General features: G+C 46.6%; 2 protein-coding genes across 3 annotated transcripts in view; one reads left to right on the top strand and one right to left on the bottom strand.

Moving 5' to 3' along the window:
- The window catches only part of LOC149359142 (potassium voltage-gated channel protein Shaw-like), a 228244-nt gene extending 215211 nt beyond the window's left edge, over positions 1 to 13033 (top strand). Inside the window, exon 8 of the mRNA XM_089571387.1 lies at positions 12759 to 13033. The gene's annotated coding sequence lies outside the window, so the exon portion shown is untranslated. The remainder of the gene's footprint in view (positions 1 to 12758) is intronic.
- The window catches only part of LOC149359141 (NAD(P) transhydrogenase, mitochondrial-like), a 31400-nt gene continuing 19514 nt past the window's right edge, over positions 7396 to 19281 (bottom strand). For both annotated transcript variants that reach the window (XM_089571384.1, XM_089571383.1), the window contains exons 11-16: positions 16005 to 16250; positions 15556 to 15744; positions 14918 to 15069; positions 12782 to 13046; positions 9996 to 10207; positions 7396 to 8007 (exon numbers count right to left, since the gene is read on the bottom strand). In XM_089571384.1, coding sequence (XP_089427510.1) covers positions 7858 to 8007; positions 9996 to 10207; positions 12782 to 13046; positions 14918 to 15069; positions 15556 to 15744; positions 16005 to 16250 — 1214 coding nt within the window. In that variant the 3' untranslated portion in view covers positions 7396 to 7857. The remainder of the gene's footprint in view (positions 8008 to 9995; positions 10208 to 12781; positions 13047 to 14917; positions 15070 to 15555; positions 15745 to 16004; positions 16251 to 19281) is intronic.

The raw sequence follows: 19281 nt of genomic DNA, 5'->3' as shown, positions 1-19281 counted from the left end.
TGTCTGAAATCGCGCTCTTTTCAATGACCTTTTGATTTTGGGAACCAGCCAGAAATCGCAGGGGCCATATCAGGACAGAAAGGAGTCTGTTGAACTACAGGAGTCTGGTTTTTCACCAAAAAATCTGATTCGAGTGCGAGGAATGTGCAGGAGCGTTGGCGCGATGGGTGCGGCAATTTCCTGTTGACCTCAGCTCCGGGTTCTTGCGCCGCACAGCATCACGTAGGCAACGGAGGACATCCCTGTAGTACTCTTTGGTCATTGTTTGACCCTGTAGAGTGCGTACTCGTGGTCTGCCACACAGAGGGTGTCAAAGAAAGCAGTTAGCATCACTTTCACATTGCTGCGCAATTGGCGGGCCTTCTTAAGTCTTGGTGACGTGGAATGCTTCCACTCTGACGACTGGGATCTGGTTCCCGGGTCGTACCTGCACACCCAAGACTCGTCACTAGTGATTATGATGTTGATGAAGTCGGGGTCACTGTTTGCGGAATCCAGCACGTCCTGTGAGACTTCGACACGAAGCTGCTTTTGCTCCACCGTGAGCAGCTTCGGCACGAATTTCGCCGCAACTCTCTCCATGGCCAAATCTTCGGTGATAATGGAATGTGCGGAGAAATTGCTCATGTCCACCTCTTCCTCAATTTCTCGGATAGTCACGCGACAGTCCCGCATCACCATAGCGTTCAGTTCGGCAATGACCTAGTCATTTTGGCATGTTGACGGCCGATTGGAGCGTGGCTCGTTCTCCACCGATGTGCGGCCATCTTTAAAACAATTGTAACACTGCTTAAACTGTGTGCTGCTCATAGCATCTTCACCGAAAGCCGTCTGAATATTTCGAATGGTTTCCACTCGGCTGTCGCCAAGTTTATGGCAAAATTTGTTGCAGTAGCGCTGCTCCTTTCACTCCGCCATTTTCCTTGCAATAAAAAACCGACGAGAGCACTGCACACTGCCTCACTCAAACGCTGCTTCCCAGCGACTGACGCTATCGGCAGGCGGGAAAAAATTCATGCATGCGCATGAAGGTTCAAGGTCACCTGATGCAAGCGCGCTTGTCTCATATCCATCAGGTGTTCGCCAAAAAAAAAAAAATAAAGTCGGATACTTTTCTAACAGACCTCGTATACCCAAGTAAGTGCATTCAACACTTAATGTTCATGGTAATGCGTGGCTAAGCAGTCTGAGACGGCTTTGCTTAGCTATTCCATCCGCAGAAATCGTGCCTTACACATAGTCCCTTTCACAGCGGCAGCTGGAACATTTTCCGCTTCTGTACTCATAACACCGCGCCCTGCTGATTGGTCAGCACGCTTTGACGTCACAGATGAGGTTACTGCCCCACGCCAGGCTGAGTGGTCCGAACAGTGACTTCACGCGCATTCTACCACCGAATAAGACAAACAATAATGGCAATGCACTATACAGTCGAACCAGGATATATGAAACTCTAGCGGGATAGCAAAACAGCTCGATATATCTACAATTCGCTATATAACACCTGGAAATAGATAGGTTTATATTAACCTGGATACGAGAATACATTGCATCCATGCTAGTAAAGCGCTTTTTGGTGCGATGTGCCTCCGCGGCACTCGCTAAGCGCTGCTAGGCACGAGCTGCAATGCGTCGAAGCAGCAGCGGACATTGCTTTGGAACTAGCCATTGCCTAAAAGAGGATTTCTAATCCTGTCATCAGTACTCTGTAAATAAAATAATCTAATGAAAATTAAGGTCCCATCGTCTAAACAAAATAGCGGCAAGATTTGGCGTTCAGGTGTTGTTCAGTGGAGAGCATAAGATCGGCAAAATTAGTGCCGCGATCCGGAAGCTGGACGCGTCCAGAAGTACACGAATGTGCTTTGTTAAACATGTCAACAGGTAAGTAGCTTACAAAGCCGGTGCTGTGTACAAAGTGCCACTCTCGCGTGAAGAAGTTTACTGTGGGCAGAAGAGAAGATCCCTAAACGCCCGCCTTAGAAAGACGAGCAATCTTGCCATCCATTGCCGCGACTGCACGAAAGATACTAATACTGAATGCCTACTGGAGTTACGGAGCACCGACGTGGTCCGGAAGCACAGAAATCAGCTTCCCGGGAAAAAACAAAACAAAAAAACGTTAGAGATCACTGCGGCAACCCGCAGACTGACGCGTCCACGGCACTTTGCCTCTCTTTCTTTGCCTCTCTTTGATAAACGCGATTCTTTCCCAATAAAAGTTCATTTTACAGCGTTTCGTGAGTCCGTTCTTTCCTCGTCCAGGTTCTTTTGCGCTGTTCATTATGCTAAACCATCACGAACCAGCCCAGTTTTTCGTTCTACTGGATATCCCTTTGTCCACTTTGCCACCTGCCCACTTTGGCAGGTGGTGCACACAACACTACAACGCCGGACGCCGCTTTTCAATGCAGAAGTGTACTTAACGGATACATTTCAAACTTCATTTGTCCGCAAGATTTAGTTCGTTCGGTTTCCGTCCGTGCGTCTATTCAGACCCGTACATCACCATCTAGGTCCTGCATAATTACACAAGGCGCTGCTTGACAGAGATTCGAAATTCTCATTTCCTATTTTTTGTAAGCTGCGCCAACTGCACGTGGCTTTAAATTATCAGCTACGCTGAGAAAGAAGATATGCGCGACATCCCAAACGAGGTTGTACTGAAAAGACTAGGCGGTGACTGCCGTATACATTTAATGTATGCCGTGAGGGTGCCAGATAGCGCCACGTGCCCGCAAGCTGGGTGCAGCAGACCTGACGCATCTTGACCAATCTCCGCGCAGCAGTGGCGGCGCGCGATACGGTAACGGTAGCAGCATATGCGCTATGCTATGTCACTATTATGCTAGTGCCAAAGCTAGCGTCCTCGTTTCTCTCACTGCCTACTTCATCCCTTGTCTCAAGGTGCCGTTCCATAGTCAGTCCACCCAACCGTTCCGCGACACTTTCTAGGCACATGCTCTGCAGCTGTCCAACAGGCCCTCCGCACGGGATACGCTCTTTGCAAGCATGCGCTCCTTGCCTGCACTCCCGCTGGCCGCATTTGCCCCATATTTTACCCGGCGCTCGAGATCGAAGGTTAGATTAGATTTAAGTGGTTTAACGTCCCAAAGCGACTAAGGCTATGAGAGACGCCGTAGTGGAGGGCTCCGGAAATTTCGACCACCTGGGGTTCTTTAACGTGCACTGACATCGCACAGTACACGGGCCTCTAGAATTTCTCCTCCAAAGAAATTCTAGCCGCCGCGGCCGGGATCGAACCCGCGTCTTTCGGGACAGCAGCCGAGCACCATAACCGCTGAGCCACCGCGGCGGCTCGAGATCGAAGGACTATTTTGACTCGCCTCTGAAAATTTTAAGCGCAAACAGGGGTCAGCACGCATGCAATTCTGCAGTGGGGTAGCCTAGGCGCAGCACGGATTACACCACTTTTTCTTCACAGTGAGGTTTCTAATGCGAACGCATAAAAAAAAAAGCTGCAGTCATCGCGAATACGCCACTGGACGCGAAATATGTAACATCATACAGTGAACTACTGTCGCACCTCTCCAGCGTTCCTGCCATGAAGGCCTGCAAGGCACTGCTCCGCTTCTTGCGGATTTCTGGCCTGCATGACAGGCTGTGACTTCACGAATGCTGACTTTGATGTGACGTCAATTTTCTGTTACTTTCCTTTCTCTTTCATTTTTTATCCCCTCACCCCCTTCCCCCCGTGTAGGGTAGCAAACCGATTATTCTTTCGGTTAACCTCCCTGCCTTCCCTCTTATTCCTCCTTCTCCTCTATTTTACCGCGTCAAGGACAGAGCAGGCACACGGTGTGCGAAGCAGCTACTCGCCTTTCCTGGTTGCCTTAACTTGCTATGCTTTTTGATCCTTTCAAAAAGCTTACGAATAGCCCCATGTCATTAAAACACGTTGCTGGGCAAGTTGGTGCATAAGCGCAACGAAGGACAGCACACAGGAGGAACGACATGTCCCCTAGCTCTTCGAAGCGCATGTGCTGTCTTTCCGTCTTCCGTGTGCTAACCTTACGACGGATTTCAAGAACCAATTTCATGCCTTATTGCTAACCTTTGTAGCGCTTTCTTTACTATAAGCCCCATGTCACCTAATGGACAATCAATTCTATAGGCGTTGTGCTTTTCAGCGATATATAGCTGGCGTCTAGGGCATGGTCAGATGTATACAAAAAAAGTGATAACAGCGCCGGATCACAGATCTTGTGCCGGCAGAGGAATCGTGGATGCGGCCGTTATAAGGAAAGCATGCCATAAGAGACCTGGGCAGGCAAAGGTCACAGCAAACGAGTTAGATGGTTCATTCTTAATATAGCTTGTCTTTTTCCATCCAAAAAACATCATCCAACTTTTTGGGCGATGTGTAGAAAGTGCGCGCACGCACGCACGCGCACACACGCACACACACCTCATTGCAGTACAACGCAGGACCTGTCCAGTGGTCCATACGAATGTTCGTCCTTTAGAGTTGTAGACCTTTGCCCGCGTTGCGGAAGTTATGCATGACTGCCGAAGTTGTTCGCTTTTGCCTCGTGCGAGCTAAAAGATGCTCCACTGAGAAGAGATGGTGAATCGCGCTTGCTTTTTTTTTTTTTATCGGCTTCAAAAAGCCGTTTTGGTTGTGACGCCCGGCGCAACAACCGGCGCATGGAACACGGCGGACCCGACTGCTGCGAGCATGCCAGAGGCTAGTTTCAGCTCACTCAGCTGCAGAAAAAGTAAGAAATGACGTTTACGTGTGCTGCGCAATGCATAAAACTCTGCGACAGTTGTCAGCGGCGCGCAGCCGTCGATTTTCCTGCCGTGTCGGCCACGCGCTGCCGCTCAAGATCTGCGACACGTCTGTCCGGGCCTTCGCAGGCCCGACATTCCCGATCGCGCGTATTGTACCCCTCCTTCCGCCTCGAACGAACGCAGTAGAACTGAAGTCTGTGTCACATGCAAGCGAAAGTGCTCGCGATTCCTGCTGCCGCGGCGCAAAGACCTGTTTCAAACCGTCGCTGCGGCTCGAGCGGCCAGAGCGACGAGGTTCCAAGTGGACCAAGTTGGAAAACTTTTGTCGCGACGAGCTACTCAATTTGCTCAGTCACTTGCACGTCGACCAGCCTTGAAGCGCGCATGGTCCGCCTCGTTGCGTAATATATCCAGTTGCTGGGCGCAGACATCGCACATTCTCAAGCCCGCCATTGGCTGCAGAAGCTCACGCGACACCTTTTTGTCGACGCCACTGGCGACCGCTCAAAGCAGCCGCACGCAACTGCCCACCGACACTAGCGCGCCCGAGGTGGCGACCGCGCGAATCTCCTTTCAGCTGCTGCGGACATGGCGACGCAGATTTCTGCGAACTTCGCACTGGCATCGAACGCTGAAAAATGACTTCAAATTGTACCCACAGCCTAACAGCCATGGGATGTGCAACTCGCCAGGCAGCGAAAGTTCTAACAGGATGTGTTTGGCGACATGACCCTGGTGCTGCGCCAACGGAGTCCCATTTAAAATGCCTCCCTATACTATCAAGTGCAGCAACATGCGGCAGTAATGCAATGTTTTCAAGCAATCAAACCTTGGTACAGTCGCTTAGGTTACATGACTTTCGCCCTGCCCATGGAGGTTCATTGTCATTATAGCCTTAACCAAGCAGTTACTACAGCTGCAAATAGCTGGGAGAGCCATGCACATCATCGTCATCATCAGTCTGACTACGCCTACTGCAGGGCAAAGGCCTCTCCCATGTCTCTCCAATTAACCCTGTCCTTTGCCAGTTGCGGCCACCGTATTCCTGCAAACTTTTTTATTTCATCCGCCCACCTAACTTTCTGCCGCCCCCTGCTACGCTTGCCTTCTCTTGGAATCCACTAGTTACCCTTAAGGACCAGCGATTATCTTTCCTTTGCATTACATGCCCTGCCCAAGCCCATTTCTTCCTCTTGATTTCGACTAGGGTGTCATTAACCCACATTTGTTCCCTCACCCACTCCGCCCGCTTTCGATCTCTTAACGTTACACCTATCATTTTTCTTTCCATAGCTCGCTGCGTTGTCCTTAACTTAAGCTGAACCCTCTTTGTTAGTGTCCACGTTTCTGCCCCATAGGTGAGTATCGGTAAGGTACAGCTGTTGTATACTTGGTTTGTTCATAGGAGGTTGCCGCCAAGTACTACACCAGGGTGGCCAAATCCTGTTCTGGTGAGGGAATGCGTTGTCGGTTCTGGTCACTGAGACCAGGCTGCACCCCAGGCCTGGTTATACAATTCCATCAACACGCGGAGTTTTTTTTCCAACGCGGTGGAGAATTACGCGGCACCGGGATTCGAACCTCGGTCCTCTTGCATGCACGGCGGATGCTCTACCTCTATACCATCGCTGCCATGCACATGACAAAGAGTAAGTGATGTTCACTTCCCATTCTTTCTGTCCTGCTCTCAAAACAGAAGACGGCCAAGTGGCCTAGTTCTTGACTCAAATCAATGACTGCTTGCACTATAGACATGTACAGGTGCCCCAAAAGTGAAGCGGAGCACACGTGTGTGGATAAACTGCACTGCATTGCTTGGGAAGCTGATAAAGCAAATATTATAAGCACAGAACTAGACAGCTGGATGTGCCACGTGCATATTTGTTGTATGCATGTGCATCCATTGATAGACAGCACCAGACATGCAAGTTTTTCTAAACTTGTCTGCTCCGTTTTATTTTTAGGGCAGCTGTACACTATGCACCTGCATGACGTTAGTATTACTATGCATGTTAGTATGTGCACTGCCCCCGTCTGCAGTGACCACACTTACTAGGAAAATGGTCGAGGCAACCAAGCCTCACACACAGCCAATTCATTAATTTCAGGGACTCATCATCTTAACTACTTGTATCAAGCTGCCAGACTCTCTAAACTGCACCAACACTGCAAGATTGTTGTTGCTCAATTAGACCCTTGCTTTCCTTAGTGTAGAGGCGTTACAAACAACTTAGAATTAAAAAAAAAGCAATACATAGTGCGCAGCTATCACTAATGGATTGGAGTGCCACACGCACACTAATCCTCGAAGAATTCAGAGCACACTTTGAAGCCAATGACTATGCAAGCTGTGCTGGGTTTGAAAAAGCAGCAGAACGCTGCAAGGAAGGCCGATGACTTGTTTATGAAATTATTTTATATATATATATATATATATATATATATATATTCTTCAATGAACTGAGCACACAGCAATGTGCCAAGCCTGGTTACGTCCCAAGTCTTGGTCGAACTGCTCACAATGCTTGTGCCCCTAGAAAGTTATAAACCAACCAAAGAAGGTTTCAGCCATTCGCACTAAAATTGTAGAGCTGGGGTATGGTCCCAGAAGCAAGCTAGCACAATGTAATGGCACAGGAGTGCACAGACATCATCTCATTCTTTATTCCATCGCAGCGTTCAATATCGCGAATCCATCAGAGCTCCCTGCTCATATAGCGAGCAGATCCAACATGCATGAAAAATAAACTGTTGTGCTGACCAGACTCGTGAAGTCAACCGACATCACAACTCCAAGCTCGTTTCTGACTGACACTTCCCTAACCAAACGGAAGTTTATTATTAAAAAAAAATTCTATAGATAATGTATAAAAGTATCCGTGGAAAAAAAAGATGACATCAAAAATAGTTCAACAAATGTAGTGGTCAGGTACACCTACCCCAATTTTGCTTTTTAAGTGTATGTTGTATGCATATTGCAATGGCACAATTGAACTTTTAAAAACACGCTGTTGGCGCCCCTGGGGAAGAAATGAAAAAGAAGAAAAGAAAGACTGGTGAAATTCTGCCTTGTACAGGCACTGACATAAGCCTAAGCTCACATCAGGACTGGAAGGATGCTTGAACTTTTTGCAGGAGAGCATCGCATGTCTTCTTTGCGTCCCCCAGAAGCATGTTTGTGTTCTTCTTGTAGAAGACTGGGTTATCGACAGCCGCATAGCCTACACCCAGACTCCTCTTCATAACAATGACCTAAAAAGACAAGGAAAAAAATAAAAATAAAGGAGTTTAGAAGAACTTCTTGTTCATACAGGTGCTGGTGGACACTACTGTTTACAGGCATAATAAAAAATTAGCCTTTCACTAATATTAAAGAGTGAACCAATTATCGCATGTACACAGTCTAAAGCCACAAGGTATACCACGAACCTGTGCAAAAGTTACTTTGTTATATCAGGACTGCAAGAACATAGCACAAGCCACAGTCCACATCACATACGCTTTAGCTATTTAGGTGTGAAATCCACTACATTCATTTGCCTTATTCAGCAGCTTCCAGGTATAGACATAAAGTGTACGCCAAGTCTCTACCACTGTTCCATAAGGCTAGTGTCCTTGAAAAACTTCAACAGTGATCATGACACTAAAGGCTGCTCAGTTCGGGAGCCCTCGGGGTGCACAATGCATGAGACATCACCCATGGGAATGCTCAGTCTCCTCAGATTTTACAGGAGTGTCTCACTCTCACGCTCGGCACAAAAATACGGGCACTCTAAAAAGAAATGGTTCACACCACCCAACCACAGTGTGCACTCGTAAGTGAGGTGGCGCGGTGAATCTTGTGTACCCATATCAGCATGTAGGCAGAGTTCACGTGCAGTAGATACAAGAGAGGCTCTGTCGCACGACAAGCCTCGCATAATGCAAGGGAGGAGCAAAGGTGGCCGAAATTGCAGAAAAGTGCTGCACCACTGTCTAGTGAAGTTCTCATCCTTTGGGACAGCTACTGAAAATTGATAACAAAAAAATCTCTGCCTCTCCCGTAACCGAGAGTAGAGTAAGCATGAAATGTTTACGGGCCTAATGTCATCTCGGTGGACACCCGAACCGCACCATAATGGAAGGGAGGAACACCACCACTGGTTCGGCGGATGCCTTGCCCTTTGAACCCAGCGCTTCTCCCCTGGGCCCCTGTGCGTTTGTGCCGATGCGCGAAGCCCCTAAGAGATCACGTATGACAACGAAGTGTATTGTGGCATTTATGTGCTTTTTGCACGCGTTATTAGAAATCGGAAATTATAATTCCGTGCATTATTGCACAGCGACTGATATCTTGATAAACATTGAGAAGGCACTGGCAGCAGTTATTTTTTTGACTCCTTTGGTGACCAACCGGTGCTTGCATGCCGGTCGCGTAGGAGGGCTTAGAGAGTCTCTTAAATCTCGTTAAGTCTCGTACGGTGCCCGGATGTTCTCGTTTCAGAGCCCGGATGACTGGAATTCAGTGCCCGGATGACTGGAATTCAGTGCCCGGATGAGTGGATTTCAGTGCCCGGATGATGGCTCTCGGTTTCGGCGTGACGTCACCACACTGCCGACAACGGGGGCTAAAAGCATTTCATGCTTAAAAAGAATATTTGCATGACCTGTTATGGACATGCCATGAACTGACAAACAATTCTGCACTACACACTGCAATGCTTATACCTTGCTGCCACTCTGTACTCCACTCTATTTCGTGTGATTCTGGCCAACATGAATTTCCCTCGACTTCAAAGCTTGGAGAGGCTCGAGGTGAGGACTGAGTCCATTTCCAAGGGCAAGAACAGCTGACCGAGTTATTCAAACAACTGCATGCTCCTTTTATTTTTGTGAGAAAAGGACCACTTAGTATTCATTATGATCCAGCTCAGCATGCACGTGGGAGTTCGCATTCAAAAATCAATCTAGGTAAAAGGCTTAAATTTTTATAACACACAATCAGCACACTGAACATTTCGGTGCTTTATCTGCCTCAAAACTGCTTACCTGAAAACTTTTCTCAATTTTTGGAGCTTTGAGCAAAGAAGGATTTACTGTAACATCCCAGTTATAGTACGGTTCATGGGGGTTTAACGTCCCAAAGCAGCTGAGGCTATGAGGGACACAGTTAAAGTACACTAACTATCCTGCTACATGTGCCACAGTACATGCAGTATATGTATGAAGTCTTGCTTCAAGATGAACTCTGTGCACATTACCTTCTTAGAGTTCCAGACCTTCAGAACAGGCATGCCCGCAATTATGGAGTTGGGGTCCTCCTCAGCTGAAGAGTTGACAGTGTCGTTGGCCCCAATGACCAAGACAAGGTCAGTTTTGGGGAAATCGTCATTGATCTCGTCCATTTCGAAGACAATATCATAAGGAACACCAGCTTCAGCCAGCAGAACGTTGAGCTGACCCGGCATACGACCTGCAAAAGAATGCCACAAAGACTTACATAAACAATGACAGCACTTAAGTAATAAACACTAGGATATTTGCAGACTGATTTCTGCATATACCTTGCACACGACAGTGTTGATGGTCTAGAAAGCTCACAACACATACCAATTTGATAATGCTTAGCCTTTCTCTCTCTCTCCGCTCTGTTTTCTCTTGTACAAAGTTGTTCGTTACCTTCTCCTCTTTTGACAGCTGGTTAGACAATTATATGCGACCCTAGTATGTCATGGATGCACTTGCAAAGGTGTGAAGTGAAGCCCCAGTCTTCCAAGAACCTTCTCGTTTGTAGCAAATACTATGGAGAATGTTCAAATAGGCTCAGTTACTCAGGTGGACTAGAGCAAAACAAAGCCCAACATATGATGATAGCCCTTTCCAGCAAGAAACATGACTGCATCATCAAATGTCTGCGAGGCCGGCAATGACAAATCTTAATTCTTCTGCCCTTCTTTCTTTACCACTAAATCTAGAGAAAAATGCAGCATAAAAAAGGGGGATTCCCCTAAACATCTGACCAACACTGTTCCCACTTCGAGTTATTGATCAATTAGCTCTCGCCCTACCATAAGCTTGCCGTCCCGGTTAGCTCAGTTGGTAGAGCGACTGCTCCGGTGTAGCGGTGGTCCCGGGTTCGAACCCCGGACCAGGACGAATTTTTCTTTAACTACGAAGTTTCTGAGAAAGCTGTTTAGCTTTCCTTTGTAGCCGTATGGCTGCGCTTGGGTGGATGCCAATGAGTAATTACTCCCTTATTAAAAAAAGAGGAATGTGACAGCATCAATGATTGCAAAGACATTACAATTGCACTAGAATCTGTAAGGGCCAGTGTGGGCGGTGCCATCACGTGTCTCAGTGGGACACAAACAGACATGGCAACACCACACGTTGGCACTAAGGGGTGCAATGGGCTGATGAGGGCGTGTCGTCAGCGTGTGGCATGTGCGGAGCGTGTGTACACCACGGCTACAGTGCGTACAGAAGAGTGCGGTACGTGTGTGTTCTGTGCGTCCGACTATGCAATAAAACGTGTCCTGACAAACCACTAATGCCTCAGACCCAGGTGGACAGCAAGCATATAAGTCAATTCATAATCAATTAAAAAACCAATTGATAACGATCAGTCCTCAGCCTGTTCGCTTTTGCTGTAGCATGGCAGGCATCCTACTTTGCTGTCTGAAAAGACAGCTATGCCCTGCAAGCAAATGCGTCTGAGCAGACATGCGTCTCCACCCCGTATGCCAAGAAATAGGCATGGTGTGGTATATGGTACATGGGGTTTAACAACATGTCCCGAAGCAAAACAGGGCTAAGATGGATGCCACAGTGAAAATCTCCTGATATATTTGGACCACAGAGTTCCTCAAAATTACCTACAGGGAAAAGCAGCGCCATTGTTTTTGAGATTCCATTTGTGGGGGCCAGTTTGAACACTGAAACGCAGGGAGACACACAGGCCTTGCACAGAGCACTTTCTTTGCTCTCTTTTTTTGCGTTCTTTGCTCTTTCTGGTTATGGAGGTGTTATATCACTTGATAAATCGCAGAAAAATCGCAGAATCTGAACAGATATGTAGTCTAGGGGACGGCTGGGTCAGCACCGCCTCTATCACCCTTTCCCAAAAAGAGCTGGCCTATATATGCGCATGCATGAACAATAGCCACGGCTGTACAGAATGTTTATAAGAGTGAATACTTTCACAATAAAAGCTGTTGTAGGTTAAGCGCCCGTCCTTGTCGTCTAGTCTTAGTCCACATCTTTATTGTGCGGCTTTTTCTGGAAAATTGTAGAAGGTGCCTGCAAATGGTAGTGTTTGCTGGTTTGGCAACATAGTACGATTGGGGTTCTGCCCAGCGCGGTGGCTCAGTGGTTAGTACGCTCTCCTACTAAGCTGGGGTACCTGGGTTTGAACCCGACTGTGGCAGCAGTGTTTCGATGGAGGTGAAAGGCAGCCATGTGCTTTCACTCTTCCCATTTTATGGGAGAGAGTGAATGGCAGGCAGGAGTGAGCCGCCAGTTAGTTTTGAAGAAAGGAACTGGGCAGTAACTGCCTCGTTTCACGGTAGGCACGTTAACCTCAACGGCATTATGTGTCAAGCTTTGCAACACGTTACAGCTGTCATGTCGTCGTACCCCCTACCCTCTACGTTGTACCCCTGTCATTGTACCATACAAAGTTAATACAGCTTTCAGTGTAAAAGCTTTAGCTTACTGACCATCACTAATATTCCAGGAGTCACAGTAAGCAAAACACTCTGTCGGAAACAGATGTTTAATGCCTCAAACATTTTCACACTAATGCTGATCATGCAATGAAACCAAGCAAGCAGACTTGGTGTTATGTGTTCAGGGCTTAGGGCCATTTGTTCTGTAGAAAGACTCGCCTGGACCGCACCAGGGTTCGTATTAAGCCATTGCATTGATGCATTCATGTAAGTTTAGGCTATTCATTCAAGATTCAGCAATCTATATGTCCAGTTCTGTGCTCAATGCAGACATTAAACGTTTTAGGTCTGTTTCAGGAGGAAGTATTTCTGGGCCTCACCAGCGACAGGATGGATGCCGAAGCGCACATTCTTGCCCGCAGCCTGCAGGGTCTTGACCATCTCGGCCAGCGGGTACTGTGCCTTGGCAACGCAGAGGCCGTAGCCCGGAGTGATGATGATGTCCTTGGCGTCGCGGATCATGGACACAGCCTCATCAACGTTGCATTCAGTGTGGGTGCCTGTGATAGCCATCGGCTTGCCCCCACCGGTGCTCGAGGTGCCGTAGCCACCGAGGATCACGTTGGGAAGTGATCGGTTCATGGCCTACACAACAAAACGAGGAGATCCAACTTGTGATGCCTAGCCAAATTTCACAGCACATGATGAACAACTGAAGTAAATTTGCTTGCCAGCTTACCTTGCAGACATACAAAACAGGCTACAAAACAAATGCCAGTGCTGCTTCAATAAAACCACAGTGCAGATGTGCAGCCAGCTATTATTCAATTCACTGTAAGCAAAATGAAACTACACACGTATTGTTCTGTCAGAACGAAAATTAAGCTGTGTGCTAATGGTATTTTTCAAAACATAATCAAATATGAATAATGCAGCTTTCCAAAGAAATCAAATATGAATAGTGTAGCTAGAAACTGAGCCAAATAAAAATCAAAAGGTAAAAAAAAAATGAATTAACATTCGTATTGCTTGCAAGAAGGGGTGGTGGCTCAGCTGAATCTAGGTTACTTGCAACACCTCTACAACGGCCCTGGCCTAGAGTTCGGTCTGCGATCGAGCTTCACACCTCTGGGTTGTACTCTTTTTTCACTACCGTGACTGAACATGGTTGCCAAGCCACAGCATGAATATTTGCTACACCTGCGACACGTGAGAAAATACAGCGAAAGGCTAGTGGCAGCGCTACAAGACACACTATAACTTGTGGAGTAATAACTGATCCCGGATATATCGGAGTAAAGGAGGTCACAAAATAGTTCAGTATAGTATTGATGTTTCAATACAAAGCATGCTAACATATATGCTTATCTGCAAACTATAAGCAAGAATACAATGCGCCCACACTAGCTGTGCGCTTCTTGAAGTGTAGTGCCATCCACCAACATATTGGCAGCGCACCGCTGGCTAGGTCATTAGGCCTAGCATGCTTTGCGTTGAAGCAGTAGCAGACAGTGCTTTGTAACTAGCCAGCGCTTAACGTAAGAAGTCTAACCTTGTTACCAGTACACTAGCAAACACAATCACCTCTCATAAAAATTAATGTGCAGTTGTCTTCCTCAATGCCTTTGCCAGTAAAACAGGCCAAGCAAGAGACACCGCTTGCCTTAGGTCAGCTAGGTGGCGTCAATGCATGACAAGCGGCACATCGTACACCAGCTTCTCACAATACAGCGGTGTCACGTGGAAAATGGGTGCACAAGACTGAAGGCTACCCTGCGTCACTCCCCTTGTGACGCAGCTTTACAAGGTCTTCATGTGATTAGTACTGTTAGCGGATGTCCAAGGCCTTGCTGGGATCGCTAGCCACACAGCCGAACCAGCTCCATGTATGAAAACTGATCGCATGAGTGCTAGGAGAAGAGCCACTTGCTGTGTATTCTGTTGTTGCGGCACTTCTCAAGGTTTTTTTTTTTTTCGAAGCTTCTTAGAGCTGTTCTTACAGTCAGTGATACTGGCTACATTTGAAATCCCAGCTAGACAGAATGGTGGGGCCATTTCGCGCTCAGAGAAAGAAAAGGACCACTTTTTGAATACAAGAAATAAAAATGTACGTCATGAAGTTCTGCGGTGCACCTAGGAAGTGCTGTCTGGTGCTATAATCAAGTTTGATATGTCCGATATTGACTGTACTCACTCTGACTGTCATGTGCTATGCACTGCAAAATTAATTTTTGCTTCTGACGACAACAGTGAATAAAGTAGTGTCCATCGCAGAAGATGAGAGGTAGGTAAACTGTTATTCATGACCCAAGAGATCTGTATGCATACACTGCCATATCATGATCCCCCCTCCAGCACACAGGTATTGATGACAACCCAACACAAAAATTACACGACTCAGCAGAGGACTTGCATAAGTCTGGACACATGAACCATGCAGTTGCTACAAGCAGCAAGCAGAATATGTTGTCAAAAATTTTCAGTGAGAGGAGAGTGTGACAAACTAATTGGCAAACCTTGCACATGATGTAAGAGAGGATAGCACCAGACGAGCCAATGAGAGCGCCCACGATGGTCATGAGGTTGTTGTTGAGCATAAAACCTTCAGCACACAGTGCCCAGCCAGAGTAGCTGTTCAACACAGTGATCACCACGGGCATGTCCGCACCTGTAAGGCAGCATGCAAATGGCACAATGTTGTCACACCTCTTCATAAAAAGCACTGCACTGTCATGCCAATACATGCACTTTAACCACAGGTTTAAGCCCATGGTATTCAGGCTAAAGGAGCAGAAACAGCAAATTGTGACATCTGCACAGAAAAGGACTCCGTGACTCCAATTTTTAATTGAATGGCGGTGTAGCATAGCACGACTCTGACTGAGCTACAATCTAATACCACTTCTCCCGGCAAAGTGATTCTGTTCTTATGTTCACAGATTTTTTTGTACTGCTCGATTATTTCGACAGTTTTCCAGGGTCCTGCCAAGTTTGAAAAATCAGTTGGCGACTTTACACTTCCCAGCCGCCATGCTCACCCAACAGATACACAGAAGCTGAGCAACAATTTATCGGCAGCCCGCCGCTAAGGAGCGGCTGCATCGAGCTGAGTGTGCTGAGAGCACATGGCGAGTTCTGCTGAGATGAAGTGCACCTCCGATAGCTGAGGTGAGCGTGAAGCCCATGAGTGTCGAGAGGGCAGCCGTGGTTCCGAGGCAGCCCAGGCCGGCAGTGAGGCTGTCATCCATGAAGTAGTAGGCCATAGCTCCAATGTTGGTCGCCAGGAGAGCACTGTTGAGAGCATGACGACCGGGTAGCAGAAGGGGTGCCGAGTTCAGGAGCCCTGCATCACAAGGAAGAATATTTGACAGTGGGAATTATGGATTAAGAAGGGACATGGGCCTTGGGACCCAGAAAATCATAAAATGCACAAGTTTCATTCTTCTGGAATGGTACCTTCTGAATCTGCAGCTGCTGTCTGCTCAGTTTTGCCAAGTTTCCTTTTCTTATGGGCTAACGGCACAGAAGCCAATCTATATAATAGCTGTGCAAGCTAACCTGCAGTTTGCCCCAAACAAGCAGCTACAAGATTTTGGTACGTACCCTGGAGTTTGCCATAGGCAACCAGCGACCCACTGAAGGTGACACCACCAATGTAGGTGCCGAGAAAGAGAGCAGTCTTGATGACATTTGCCGCCTCGTCGGTAGCAAAGGTGGGGTAGTCCACCATGTACGTTGCCAAGCACGTCAGCACGGCAGCCAGCCCAACCAGGCTGTGGAATGCAGCCACCAGCTGTGGGAGGTCAGTGATCTCAATTTTCTTGGCCACGAGCAACCCAATGCCTGCGCCTGTTGTCGAAAGCAGGGACAGGAAATGGGTAAGGTGGGGTTAGTGCCGGCTAACACGAGTTATTTGTTCAAACAGCCAAAATTATTGAAAACAATGAAAAGAAACAGCTGACAGAACCAATATATAATTCCCAGAAGATAGATAAGAGTTCTCCAGACAGCCCGGACATTTTAACATGAGAGCAAGCAAGGAACTCTCTCCACCTCTTGTTACAATGTTGCTAGCAAACACTAGGAAGCCCGAATGATTGCTAAGCACCTTCCAAGAGGGTACTGTACTATCACAGGTGCTTGCTGCAACAAAATAAAATAAAATTGTTGCTCGCAGCAGGAGCTGATCGCGGAGGCCATATTTAATCAGCAGCATGAAAAGAACTGCATGGTAAGGGCTTCAGACTATGGTGCTTAGTGCACTTTGACTTGCTGCTGTTCGAACTCCGCCTAATGCAAGTTTAAAAGCATTTTCTTTATTTTGCTTTACCATTTATTCAGTGGCTGTTGTGAATTCGGCAGACGTCTTTTGCCATATTCTACAGCTATTTTAACGAATTTCCGTGTTTTTCACTACTATCTTCTAAGTCATCAACTATTCGCTTCTAATAGAAAATAATTGCTTCGCTTCAAAGCTATTTGAACAAGATAACTATTCACTTCGTATCCACTTTGAACTGAAAATTCATTATTCACACATATGAATTGATATGTTGAACTTTACGCCCTGAAGTTCCACCTGACCTATAAGAGAGATGTGGTAGTGGAAGGCTCCGGTGTACCGTATAAACCGCATATAGGTCGAGTGGGAATATAGGTCGACCCCCTTACCTTGAAGTGAAAATAATTGAAAAAAAAAAAATGAAAAGAAACAAATATTGCCGAAATGCATTTATTTGCGGCATCGGCTGCGTCCGTGGACCACCGGAGCGGCGACCTCACTCTGAGCTGTCATCAGCGTCGTCAGAAGACGATCCTTTGTCGCTCGCCGCCTCCCAAAGTGCGTCGTCCTCAGTGCCATCAAGCATGTTGCTTATGCAGCACTTTCTGAACGCGTTCTTGACCATGGCGTCTGGCAAAGAACGCCAGGCCGACAACACCCAGCTGCAGACGGTCGCAAGCGGAGGCCTTTGCAGGCGGCCCGTCGACGTCTTTGGGTTGTCCCCGGACATCCACTCATTGTACTCATGCCGCACTCTGTCCTTAAAGGGCTTGTTCAGTACGACATCGAGTGGCTGAAGGTTAGTTAGTTAGTTAGTTATATTGATTTTTATGGCGCAAAAGCAACTGAGGCTATGATGCGCCAAACACAAGGTTAGAGTTTTTGTTAATGGTGAAGCTTTTTTAAAAATACTTAGAGTTTGTTTAAAACGTTGGCTTCCTTGAGAAACCTAAAAATACATGAAATGTCAACTAGTGCTTGATCACCTAAGAGTAGCATAGGGTGTAATGGGATGCTTTCCCTGTAAAATGTTGTGAAATATTTCTTTCTTAGTTCTTCTAGTTTTATGCATGAAATTAAAATGTGGTTCACTGTGAGTTCAGCACCACACATTTCACAGAGAGGTTTGTTTTGTTTGGCTAGCAGAAAGTTGTGCGTGAGGTGGGTGTGTCCAATGCGGAGCCGACATAAAATAACTTCGGTAAAACGTTCTTGATGCCTACATGATTGCCATTCCCCTAAAATTGGCTTCACAGAATGTAATTTGTTGTTTACGTGATCTTTCCATGCGGCCTGCCACTTATTTCTGAGTTTACTGTTGATAAACTTTAAGCAATCCCTGTGCGGTATGTTCACTTGCTTTATTTGGTCATTCCGGGCTTGTGCAGCGCATACATCTGCTTTCTCATTACCTACGATTCCAACATGGCTAGGAACCCAGCAGAATTTAATGTTATGGTTTTGTTTTGTGATTTTAACAATGTTATGTATGATGTTACCTATTATGGGTTCAGCAGCATTTCTGGAGTGCAGTGCTTTGAGCATACTCAGGGAATCGGTGTAAATGATGCTATTTTTGATATTCTCTCTTACTATTTTTTCCACAGCTACAAAGATGGCATAACACTCAGCAGTAAAAACCGATGCGCATTCTGGTAGTCGCATTATCTGTTTGTTTTTTCCTTGGATTACTGCACTTCCAACGTGACTTTCTGTTTTTGAGCCATCGGTATAAAATTCAATGTAGGTGTCATACTTTTCTTGTAGTGCAAAGAATTCCTGTAATATGTACTCATGTGGCGTTTGCTTTTTATCTAAATGTGTCATTGTGAAGTCACATACTGAAGGCAGGCTGTACCATGGTGGCAAACATTCATTCCTTTGTGCAATATTTGGTAGGGCATCTAGCACTGTTAGCTCTTCGCATTTATCTTCAAAGCGCAGTAGTAATGGTCTGATAGAGTGTGGTTTGTTGATGAATAATCTTTTAGATGGGCACTTGGTGACAATTGGATGGCAGAGATGTTTCGGAAGAGAACGGATTTTTAAGACATATGAGCATGTAAGGGCAATTCTTCGATCCTCAAGAGCGGCTTCATTAGTTTCAACGTAAAGGCTAACTACTGGTGATTTTCTGTATGCTCCAGATGATAGGCGCAGACCAAGGTTATGAATGGGGCCTAATCTTTTTAAGTAGGATGCTCTTGCTGAACCATATACTATGCACCCGTAGTCCAGCTTGGAGCGAACCAGAGAGCGATATATTTGTAAAAGGCTTGCTCTATCGGACCCCCACCGCTTCCGTGAGAGAACTTTTAAGATATTGAGGGCTTGACAAGCTTTCTTTTTAAGGTTGTTAATGTGTGGTAGAAATGTGAGTTTCTTGTCGAAAGTTAGGCCTAAAAATTTGTGTTCTTGTTTAATTGGTAGCACAGTGTGATTCAGGTATAGATTAGGATCGACCTGTAGGCCTCGTCGCAGTGAAAAAAGAACAGCTACTGTTTTTTGAGGAGAAAATTTAAACCCATTTCTGTCTGCCCAAGCACCTAGTTTATTTAGTGTGATTTGTATTTGTCTCTCACAGGTTGATATGCTAGA

This window comes from Amblyomma mixtum, chromosome 2 (genome assembly GCF_055824585.1).
Source record: "Amblyomma mixtum isolate Tamu chromosome 2, ASM5582458v1, whole genome shotgun sequence".
NCBI classification, from domain to species: Eukaryota; Metazoa; Arthropoda; class Arachnida; order Ixodida; family Ixodidae; genus Amblyomma; species Amblyomma mixtum.
The sequence above is the reverse complement of the archived record's forward strand: the minus strand, read 5'-3'. Positions and strand labels throughout refer to the sequence as shown.